The 12,321-nt window shown below is 40.2% G+C and overlaps 1 protein-coding gene across 1 annotated transcript in view; it reads right to left on the bottom strand.

The window, feature by feature from the left end:
- Positions 1 to 1,792: 1,792 nt before the first annotated feature.
- LOC101849930 (mushroom body large-type Kenyon cell-specific protein 1-like) overlaps positions 1,793 to 12,321 on the bottom strand; it is a 63,181-nt gene continuing 52,652 nt past the window's right edge. Inside the window, exons 6-7 of the mRNA XM_013082992.2 lie at positions 2,332 to 2,568; positions 1,793 to 1,828 (exon numbers count right to left, since the gene is read on the bottom strand). Coding sequence (XP_012938446.1) covers positions 1,793 to 1,828; positions 2,332 to 2,568 — 273 coding nt within the window. The remainder of the gene's footprint in view (positions 1,829 to 2,331; positions 2,569 to 12,321) is intronic.

The following is a 12,321-nucleotide window of genomic DNA, read 5'->3' as shown; positions in this document are numbered from 1 at the left end:
TTTGTCTCGTCCCCCTCCATCAAGTGCTCGGAGTTGTCAACATAAAATTAATTTTAATTTTTCTGATTTACCGGGTAGTTAAAAATGAAGGTAAGATGAATAAACCAATGACAGAAATTAAAATAAATTGCAATGTAGTATACCTTTTTTTCTTACAACAACGGAGCCTTACGGGATTTAGCTCTCGTAAAACTGTCAATTATTGGTTCGTAGTCCAATTTTCGCGCTAGACTGGCCTCTATGGCCAAAATTCTAAGACTTGTGAGTCTGTCTTGGCGCATTGAGGACCACAAAATGTTTTTCACCCGAGAAAGGGTACTGAAGGAACGTTCAGCTAGCGCAGCTGTGACAGGCAAGGTGCAGAAGATTCTCAACATGATAACAACGTTTGGAAACAAAGCATCCAGTTTTAGGTAATAAGGCTGTTCAGCAACTGAAGATGCGGCAGGATATTTTCTCCAATGTTCGCTAAATGAATCACTTTCAAATGTTCTAACTCTTGCGCACGGTCTGCTGATGCATCCACTTCATATTCCGCGTGCAATTTTTTTGCAAGATCGCGAATAAAACCGACTTCCTCTTGGAGATATTTCCACAAAACACTAAATAACGAATTGAGTTTTGTCACTGCATTCAATGGGGACATAAAAAAAACCCTTCATGTTTGAATTTGTTCTCGGGATTTTGGTAGTCTGTTACATCTTCTGTCTCGTCTGCAAAAAGCTTTCTTTTCTTTTGTCGTTTTGCTGTTTCGGCTAATGAATGCTCAATCTCATAGTTATCTGCTACTAATTTGGACTCACTCAAGATTGCGTCCCATTAATCTCGTAAGCTTTTCAAACCTTTAATCAGACTATTGATATTTGCCACCTCAACGTAAAGAGTTGCTTCTCGTGCTTGAAGCACTCTATTTCAGTGATCGATTGCTGTGAGGATTTTGAGCCAAACGAGTGCCATTATCACACATTCAAATGATGCCAAGTACTTAAGAATACCAGTCAAATCTGAACGTGTTTCTGGGGGGAGGTTCATTTGAAGAACAGTTTGAACAGCTTTTCTCAGTCCTCCGAAGTGAGCCGCAGAAGGCCTGATACTGTCAACACGTGCTGACATACGTGTCTGAGACATATTGTGCAAAGAGCTGGGGATGTTTTGCTTCAAAATTTCCCACCTTTGAGGACTGGAACTAAAAGTGTTATACAGCTTCTGTACAACTCTAAAGAAAATTATGACTGTTGAACAGCTTTCTGCAGAATGCACGCCACACAAATTCAAACTATGATAGCCACAGGGAGAGCATGTGGCAAGTGATCACTGTCTTAAAATGTGAGCCTGTGCACCATTATACAGACCACACAACATGTTGCTACCGTTGTTGTAGCCTTGGCCTCGGCAGTCTGTAATTGGAATGTTTTGGTTTTTTTATTCAGTGTATCAAGGATAATTTTAGCGATGTCTTCTCCTGTTTTCTAGTTACAATCTACACATTTCAGAAATCTCTTTTCTACTTTATAGACATTTGCATCACTGTCCAAGAGAACATAACGCAAAATAAAAACAGTTTGTTCGACGTGTGAAGAGTCTGGTGTTGCATCAACATTAGTGGAGTAATATTTCGTTCCGCTCTTTCATTCAAAATCACGCCTGTCACTTTTGATGCACAACTTTGGATGAATTCATTTTGACTTTCTGGTGATAGATAGTGAACTTGTAGGCGCCTTTTTTTCTTTTTTTTTTTTTGATTGTTCAACTTTTGTAAGATGCTCTGCAAGGAGAGGATCATAATGGCCAATCATTTCCAGAAGTCCAAGAAAGCACTACCAAAGTTCTGTGAAGTTGTCAGATATACAGCTCAACTTGCAGCATCTTTTATTTCAAAGCTTTGTACCGTACTCTCTCTCTCTCTCTCTCTCTCTCTCTCTCTCTCTCTCTCTCTCTTTCTCTCTCTCTCTCTTTCTCTCTCTCTCTCTTTCTTTCTCTCTCTCTCTCTCTCTCTCTTTCTCTCTCTTTTTTCTCTCTCTTTTCCCCTTGCTTGAGGGCCCCCCAAACCCCCGGGCCCCGGGGCATTGGCCTCCCCTGACCCCCCCTCTCGACAGGCCTGCATACACACATACACACACTGCAGACATGGGGGGAGGGAGAGGACGAGAAGAGAATAGAGAGAGAAAGAGAAAAAAGGGAGAAAGAAAGGAAGAGAGAATGAGAGAGAGAGAGAGAGAGAGAGAGAGAGAGACAGAGAGAGAGAGAGACAGAGAGAGAGACAGAGAGAGAGACAAAGAGAGAAGGAGAGAAAAGGTAGGGAAAAAGAACAGAGAGAAAAAGAGATTCTACCTGGATTGGTTGCGGTTGTTGTTGCAGCTGCACTTGCTGAGGATTTGTTTGCTGTTGCTGCAGCAGCTGCTGCTGCTGTGGTTGTTGCTGTTGCTGCGGTTGTTGCTGCTGCTGTTGTTGCTGCTGCAGTGGCAGTTGCTGTCGCAGTTGACGTTGAGGTACTTTTTGTTCGACCTGACTCTGACCCGGCGTGAAGGGGGGCATGTACTGCCACAATGGGCTTGGATTGACAACTTCCTGGAAAAGAGTTCATGAACGGGTGAGGAAAGGCACAGTCGTCCCGAGGAGGCTTGAAGCGGTCCCCAAAACAAAAGTAAAGAAACGCAAAAAACAAAATTATTATATCATATATGATTATATTGTGGACAACAATAAAAACAGCAGTTTTGCTGTGGATTTAGTTGGGCAGGCTTTTTCAACCTTTAGTTGTTGAGGGGGGGGGGGGGATTCTTTCAATTCTTGACTTTACAGTCACAATTATAGCATAACCGCCATATGTCGCCCTACCCCACCCCCGCGGTTTTGTTAAACTTGAAAAAAAAATCAGTACTTACCAATTTGAACAAAAGTTAACTTGACTCAATAATTGGATTATTGTTTGTTTTTGTGTGTGTTTGTTTTTAAAAACAAAACCCTGCTATGCTAAGATTATGAAACAAGTGACAAGCATTTTTTTTCGACACCAATAACTAGAAGCTTAAAAAAAAAACACCCACGAGTAAGAGTTCTATGATGTCACTTTTAAAAAGTGGCATAGTTGATTTCCTTATTTCTAAATAGAATCTACTGTCCAAATCGGTTGGGTTTTTTAAAAAATCTGAAACTTTTCTTAAAGGCATGGATACTATCAAAAATGCAAATTCATATTTCGGATGAGTGTACGATAGTTCAAAAGTGCAGTAACAACAGTGCCTTTGGTGGTCTGCTGCTCTCAGACGTATGTCTCCGCTATGTCTTCAAAGAGTTAACAGCAATGAATGAAATCTTTCTGTCAGCAACTCGAAAATGTTCTGTTTCTTTAAAAAAAAATGTTTTTCCGTTTTATGTGCTGAGCGTAGTTTAACTTCTCGTGTGTTCCAAAAAACCGCAACACTTTTTGACCGTATGCCATTGGAATCTAATGGTTAGCAAGTGGAGGTAAGCACATTTTTGTCTTCATATCCCGATTAAAAAGAAAAAAAACTAACCCTTTGTCGTAACTGAAATCTAGGTAATAAGACATGATAATAAACATTCTCTATTCTGTATCATTAGTCACCAAGTTTGTCACTGGATCTGGTCTGAAACATTTTTAAACATGGCATGGGATACTCCTTCCGTTTTTCAAACCGGAAATTGGGTTGACAGAAGAAATCCAATAGCAGCTGGGACACCATTGTTGGAACCAGTGAACACCACAGGATAACAAAAGCAGTATACACGAAACAGAGAGAGAGAGAGAGAGAGAGAGAGAGAGAGAGAGAGAGAGAGAGGGGGAGACAGACAGACAGACAGACAGACAGACAGATAGACAGACAGACAGACAGACAGAAAGACAGACAGAGACAGACAGACAAACAGACAGACAGACAGAGAGCGAAAGAGAGAAGGATGGAAAGATAGGGTGGTGAGTGGGAGAGAAAGATTAGAGTGGGAAGAAACAGGGACATTGATGAAAGTAAAAGAGAAATTTCGTTAGAAAGAGAGAAAGGGTAAAGGAACCAACACTAGCTCTCTCTCTCTCTCTCTCTCTCTCTCTCTCTCTCTCTCTCTCTCTCTCTCACACACACACACACACACACGTTTTTCAAACCGGAAATTGGGTTGACAGAAGAAATCCAATAGCAGCTGGGACACCATTGTTGGAACCAGTGAACACCACAGGATAACAAAAGCAGTATACACGAAACAGAGAGAGAGAGAGAGAGAGAGAGAGAGAGAGAGCAAAAAGAAAATTGAATTGAACAAAATGAAAATAATTAAAACTATAATTCTTATTCGATATAATAAACTTTTAAAAAGAGAAATACCAGTATAAAGCGTATCTCCCAAGGGGCATCCCCAGGGCCCGAAGTGAAATGGCGGGGTATTATGCAATACGATATTGGGAAATAGTTTCGAATTAACACAGGACCTATAACATTTTTTCCACGCTTTAAAAATGTTGTCTCGTGCACTTTATTCGCCAAAATGGGTCACTCATTATACCTCTCTTTGAGCCAGTTAAAAAAGCGTCCTCAAAATCCAGTGGCGTCCTCTTCGAAAAAGAGTACCCTTTGCGAACAGAGTTACCCTACTTGTGTGAAAAAATCAAATTGAAACTAACAAGTTTTTGAATAAATTAGAATTCAGATTTCGAAGGAACGCTTTTTAAAAAATGCTTACGCTGACAAAAAACCTCTGTTTTCTTCGTTTCATTTGACTTTAGAATAAAATGCGAGAGGTCAATAAAAATTTTAAAAATCTAAAACCCGGCATTGAGCGAACCCGAACAGCTGATGAACAGCAGTCGATCTGCGCACGCAAGGGGGTGCTATTCCTATTCTTCTTCTGGAGAAACGAAAGAGAGCTTCAAAACAAAGACTGCAGCTCCATCTGAAGCAATGAGCGGACTTCCGCGGACACTTTTTTTGGCTGAGTGGACCATCTTGTTATGTACTATCTTTGGTTATGCCCTTCATTAATTGTGCGCCTACGGTGCACACATGAGCAAAGATTTTTTTTAATATCGAAAAAGGAGCGGCGGCCATAACAGTGCTAAAGTCTTCCATAACATATTACAAAATTATGTGTATGGTTGCGACTAACCTATTTATCGGTTATGCCCTTTCTGTCCCTAAATTTTTTGTCAGAACCGCTTTGCAACATTTTTTTTGTGTATTCATGGAAGCCAGAGAGTCCGATTAGAGTGGTATGTACGCTACAATTCTTCCATTCCTTCACCAGGGAGATTGTGAAATATGAATGGCATCTCACCAACGAGGTGTTGGGAAACTTGGTGTTAGGAAAGCGGACTTGCTCTATCTCTCGACCTATGCATTGGTGCACATTTGCTCTGATGGAAGCGACTAAATATAGCATAGTTTAAAGAGCAAATACTCCATTCTATATACCGCTTCTACCGTGTGGTGTCACGAGGAAGTAGAAACGTCGGGACTTGGCGAACTGGAAAGCTTCCTGGAGCCGGAAATTGAGAGCTTCTGAGATGTCCTTTACCCCCTTCAATCCACCTTTTTCTGGGTTTTCTCTTGCCCCGAGGCCGATTTGTACGCTTATGTCATCATACTTGGTGACTGACTGTTGTCTTCCTTTTTGGTGCAGCCGTACCCAGTTTCGTAAAAACGGGTCGTTCATTATACCTTCAGATCTTCTCTACTTTGTGTTTATATGTTGTTTAAAATAGTCAAAGGTTCAATGATCATCCGTGGCCAATCTTTACACGTTTTTTTCAGTTAGTTGTGACCATTGACTTATATTATGATAATCAAAACTGTGTACCCTGACGTAATCCCTGTTCATCATATGTTGACATATGGAAGAGAGTGGTGTCCACATTACTGTGGATCTTCCTGGAACATTTCCTCTCGCCGCGGCATCCTGTCAGGAAACCAAGCCAGCCACATTTAGAAAGATGTGTACTTTCTGTGTTTGGTCTCCACATGCCAACTGCTTTAAAGATCGACTGCCAAGACGCACAAAGGCGACAGTACTAGATCTCTACCTATGACTAAAACTCCACATGATGATCACGCTCTATGGCTCCAGTTTGCGTCTTGCTCGCCTTGGAGGTAGATGGCCCTTTTTACGAATTTTTAAAAGCATTCTTAAAGTTTGGATATACTTGGGCTGTTTCAACGGCTTTCCAGCCACGACTCGATGCTATCAGAGATGGACGTGAGAGCGGTAGTCACGTCGTTTAAATATTCGAACATTGTTTAAAGGATGTCGACTTTTATGCCCAAAGAATGCCGCGCTGACTTGCTTGAACAACATCCTGACAGCGTCGACCAAGCGGAAATGGAAAAACATTCTGTTCTGTTCAACATTCTTTAAAAAAAAAACAGACTTAAAAGTATGGCCAAGTCGTTATTTTTTCACAGCGTCGTAGGGCTGTGTCATTCCGTGCGCAACTTTTGACAATGGTGACACCTGTAGACTGACCGCAGTCCGTTTTGACATGCCCACTTCCTAACATTCCATTCTCAATTGTTGAACTTGCCGAGTCTCCTTTATGATTTGTACCTAACGCACTTTTAAAATTAATCAATTGGATTGTGACACTGAGATCTTCCACCTTGTTCTCATTAACCTGGGGCATAGCAGCGCTCTGTTGTTTGCAGCCATAACAAAAATATACGAAACGGCATTAAATCCATCTAGTTGAAAACAGAACTACTTTTATTGCAGGATATGTCCTTTCTTCTCGGATTGGTGTTTATTCTATGTACGTAGGCTAAATATGAGCGGAGATATAGGGAAGTTGTGAGGTAGAAAATATTGGATGACAAAGTTGACTGCGTTCAAGTGTGGAATATCTTTTTGTAAAGTAAGAGTAATAATTATGCGCTCATCAAATAGTGCCAAGGAGAACTTTATGAAATATGTTCACTAGCTCTGCTTGAGGTGTGATCAGCCTGAAATTGCTCGTATTTGAAATATATAACCCGGATGGTATGGTACAAAAGTAAAACTGCTCTGCCAGGAACTCATAATACGCAATACAAGTACAATAATATGAACACAGTATAATTCAAATTACAACACACACGCTTTCTCTTTCCCCCTCCTTTCTTTCTTTCCTTTCCTTGTTCCTATCTGTTTGTCTTCGTCTCCGTCTGCGTCTCCGTCTCCGTCTCTCTCTCTCTCTCTCTCTCTCTCTCTCTCTCTCTCTCTCTCTCTCTCTCTTTCTCTCTCTCTCTCTCTCTCTCTCTGTCTCCCCCTCCCCTCTCTGTCTCTCTCTTCTTGACTCTCTCTCCCTCTCCATCTCTGTCTGTCTGTCTGTCTGTCTGTCTGTCTGTCTGTCTGTCTGTCTGTCTGTCTGTCTGTCTGTCTGTCTGTCTGTCTGTCTGTCTGTCTCTCTCTCTCTCTCTCTCTCTCTCTCTCTCTCTCTCTCTCCTATTTTCTCCCCCTTCTCTCTTCTAGTGTTTCCCATACGCGCAAGCAGGCGCTGGGTGAAAGAGGAAAACAGGATTAATCCAACACCCTACGATATTAATTAATTTCCTGTTATTTTTGCTCGGTATAAGTAAAACACTTCCCACGCACATAAATTAGTCATGTTTTTCTTTCCTTACATAGCACCTACGTTGCCTGAGATGACTAACTAAATGCATGGTTCATGGCTCTAGATGTATTTCAAACACTCAAAAATAGAAGTACATGTATTCGTGGGGGTAGACGAAAATATTGGACATAAGTACATGTAGTTTCCATATTGCTTACCGCTAGGGTGTCAATCCAGTTGAAATTACAGTGGCCGAAATTATATATATTATTAGGAAAGAAAAAATATATTCTGAGGACAGGGTCTTCCATTTTGTCATACCTCATTTTTACTCACCTTCGTGACTTTTAAATTAGAGTAAGTGATTTGCCATTAAACGGTATTTCATAGATAACATTATTAGCCTAATTAATACGATATGATGCGCAGTTCTAATTTCGTCATAATTGTTCCCTTTCCGTCTGGATTTGGAGTACACATCGTGGGTGGGGCTACTTTTGGCGTTAATGGGAGATAGACAAAACGGATAATCCACTCCCCCCCCAGGGCAGTGCTTCTGACTGAAGTGTCCTTAGGCCATTCCCAAAAGGGAGGATATTAAAATGTTCTTATGCGCAAAAGAACTGTGAACGGGCTAAATGATCAATGTCATGCTCATACCCTGCCGGAACGACATAGGGGGAACTGCTGCTTTCTCTTTCCTCATCCTTACTATCGCCATTTTTCCTCTACTTTTTTGTATATTTGTCACTCTCTTGTGAACTGCTATTTCCGGTGTCACAGGATATTTCGGAACCGGACGAATGGGAACCATTCCGATTAATCCTGACTGTAGTGGCAGGATATTTGGGAACCACCAGGGTATTTCGGAACCGACTAGAAGGTCATAAGCCCACATGAATTTTTGACTTTATGACTTTTTCTAAAAAGATTTTGTGGCCGCTTTGATGAGGTTGGGCAATAAATCTCTTCTCACTGTAATAGAATAAAGCTTACTAAAATACTAGTTTATAGTCCAAGGTACACGATCAAGTAATTAAGTATAAGCTGTTAATTAAGCACTGTTTGCCATTGTGAAGAGCAGCAGAAAGTAATGATCAGCAATATTCTGTTTGCATCATTCCATGTCAAAATTCACTGAGTTACAATTCACTGTACTCCAGCAACGTGAGATTACCAGCTACAGCGAATATCTGTGAAATGGAGAGTGAGAGAGAACTGCTACATGACGGGAGTAGGCCTATTGTTTTTGATATCCCAGATCATATCTGGGAACAGTTGAATGAAGACAAAGAAGTGGACATTTCTGTGCCAAGCCAGCCTGTATCCAGTGATTCCAACGAACAGAAGGCCAGTGGTTACACTACATCCACAACTGGTACTGAGTTTCTCTCTCTCTCTCTCTCTCTCTCTCTCTCTCTCTCTCTCTCTCTCTCTCTCACCCGCAGGGGCGAAGGGTGACCCATCAGTTCGAGCACGCAAAATTTAACGAAAAATTGCGGTTTGGTCCATAAATAGCTTTCTTATAGGCCTACAACCATATTTTGCTTTGCAGAATAATCTAAACTCAGGGTACCCAACTTTTCACCCATTCCCTTCCATATCGCTCCTTCAAGCACTAGAACTAAATGTATGTCAAGAATCTACAAAGCCTAGATAGATTGACCCAGATTAGATCTAGATCTAGAGTGGATGTACCCCCAACTACAAAGTTGCATGCCCAGAGACACAAAGTTCAAAGCCCCATTTTCTGTTCATTGAACTTGATTTGGTGAATGTTAAGGTTTAGACGTGAATGATTACCTATTTTCTCCAGAAACCAGTCTCTTTTCATATCAGGGATGGTCTTTTTTCATTAGATATTGAGGCCTTGTGGCCACTGGGGGTACGTGGCCACTTGGGGTACATCCACTATAGATTTATAATGTAAAATATTAACTTGCATTAGGGTCGTGTTGTTAGTATAATCTGATATAATGCTTTAAAATGAGTAGATCTAGTTGGCTGTAGATCTACTAGATATAATATTTAGACCTAGATCTAGATTAGATCTTAGAGGGTAGGCTAGGCCTTATCCTAATTAGAAAAAAACAACTACTTCAACAAAAACAACAAAAATCGAAACAATCTGATATAATCACTTAGCTGTGGTTTTCTTTTAAATTCTAAATGTCAGTCAAGTTGGGTAAAACATAAGAAGAGGGACTTATATAAAATGATACAATGTAATAATTTAATTGTGTTGTAGCATCTTAGCACTTAGCGAGGAAAAGTATGACAATAATCTGACAATGTGCAATTATAATTGCTTTCATTAGTAGGCCTAGTAGACCTACATTTATTCAGACCGAAAGACAAAGAGGAAATGAATTATTGAGTAGCTTGTTTAATTTTGTTCTTCTTTATATTTTTTATCATTCATTTAGGCCAGATTACCATTTTAAGTTGTGCAGCATTGATAGTATGTCTAAAAAATGGTGGAAAAATATTACCAAAAATGCATCAATTTGTTGAATTCTTTATGGTCTTGCGTTTTCTATCCCCCCCCTGCTTAAAAGTGGTTTAGTCCAATGCTTGTTTTTGGATAATACATGTAGTTAATGAACCTACATGTCACCCTTGCGTCTTAGAAGAAGAGAGCAAATAGTAAACTATTTGGTGAAAGGTCAAAGTACATATGCATTTTTTTATGAGTCCATATCAAGCCTGTACGCAAATTCACCGGTCACGTATCTGCGGCAGCGATTAATAGAATCATTATATTGAAGTCTTCCATGGCAGAGGGGGTCTAGATATTCGATAGCTGTAATTTTGAGGTGCTTGTAACAGACTTTTTTTTAGATTGTATCGTAATACAATACTATTCTTTTTTTCCCCTCAAGCTTGCTAATAAAAATGTTTAATTTTATCCATTTGTCTGTTTCCTTTGATAGTGAAGTGTGAGACACTGCGTATCACACAGGGATGATGGTGGTTCCGAAATATCCTGGAGGTTCCCAAATATCCTGCCGCCAGGTGCAGGATAAATGGGAATGGTTCCGAAATATCCTAGGATTTTTGGGAACCAGTTCCGATTTATCCTGGTTCCGAAATATTCTACGACACCGGGGTGTCTTGATAGTCGAAGCAGACTTTGTGCTGTTGAGGCTAGAGAGGTGAGCAGAGTAAGCCTGATTCCTCTTTTAGACTTCTCTGTTGCCATCCACCCCTTGGCGCTCATGTGACCGTATGCAGTTGCGAGCGCCGTAAAACCTTACTTTAAAAAAGACAATCCAAAATCGAGCCTATCACTAAAAGAGTTTGTGTCGTCAACCCTGATTCTGGAATGCACACACCAAATGCAAGTCCGTCCAGACTGCCTTGCGCCTGAATAGCCTCCTTTTTTCTGAAATACCTGGATACCTGGAGGTGTCATCTCTGACTCAGAGGCTGACGTGTAATAACCCCCATCTGTCACGGTCACGCACTTCCGTTGCACATTCTGCAATATCTAGGCCAATTCATGTTCTTATGTTGTCCATCCATGTTATTTTTTGCCTTGCTCTAGCTCTTCTGCCCCACATCTTTTCTTCCAGCACCTCTTTGACAATTGTCTCGCGTCGTTTGAAGTGGCCAAAGTATTGTATTTTTCTACATAATGTTTTATTTCTGAAATACTCATATTTTATGTCGCATTTGTTGTTTTATGTCGTCTCTCCATTTGTGCACATACTATAACGATAGTCTTTGAACTGCCATTTTAAAAAACAACTAAAACCTTTGGCTTTTACCATAATTTTGGCTATAAAACATACAGCTACTGCGGGACACAAAGTCTAAGGTGAAATTAAAACGCACAGTAGAAGGTGAAATTGAAACACATGTCCATGCCTTAACAAAGCACTTTAAACTTTAAATCTTGGTAGTAAATTCGTGTTAGACTCATCATCTTATTCAAATTAACCATATTAAAACAATAAGTGTTGTTCAGTTTTATTTGATTGTTTTTATTGACACGCGTCGCAGTAAGTTACCGTTGTATAATAAAGCAACAATGAGAGCTCACTTGTAACAAAACTGTGCTAGGTGTATGCAATATTACTGCTCGAAAGAGAGTCGAAAGCTTAGCAGTTTCACAGACGGTGCCATGCCTAAAACATGACTTGGTAAACAAGTCGCGATGGTTGAACCTCTTGAACTATTTCATGCGCCAGTATTTTATATGGATTATAAATTATTCAACTTTGTTGTTTTTTTGTCAACTGATCAGGCAGACTGGGTTTTTTTTTAATTAATGGGTGCCGAAAAGGATCACAATGTGCTTGTTGCGACGAAATTTGTAATCAATATCACATATCTGTTCACGATAGGACAGTATGGTGCGGCAATGGCGTGGAATCATTTCAATGAGATTTACAGATTCCCTGTTAGTTTTGTGACGGGTAAGGAAGGGCTAGTTAGATTTACAATTCGGTACCTCAAATGGTTCTATCTGCTAATTACCCAGTTTTGAGAAGTTTGGCATTAAAGATTTTGAGTTTCACATCATGTCAAGCTTTTCCGAATGCAATGTTTTGAATATCTTGCTAACGACTCCGAATAAAATTACGATTTTGACAGAACAGATATAGAATATTTATGTTTCTGACCCCATCGTCGTAGAGACCCAAAACAGCCAAAAGTGTCAGATAGAGCTGTGTAATTCTGAGGTAGCGAAACAAGTATATTATTATTGCATTCATTATGATTTATAACTGGAGGAGTAGTTTGCGGGTACAATTCGATGACAATTACTGAAAAGCGCCCCC

This window comes from Aplysia californica, unplaced genomic scaffold (genome assembly GCF_000002075.1).
Source record: "Aplysia californica isolate F4 #8 unplaced genomic scaffold, AplCal3.0 scaffold00204, whole genome shotgun sequence".
Lineage (NCBI taxonomy): Eukaryota > Metazoa > Mollusca > Gastropoda > Aplysiida > Aplysiidae > Aplysia > Aplysia californica.
Note: the sequence above shows the minus strand (reverse complement) of the source record. Positions and strands in the feature narration are given on the sequence as shown.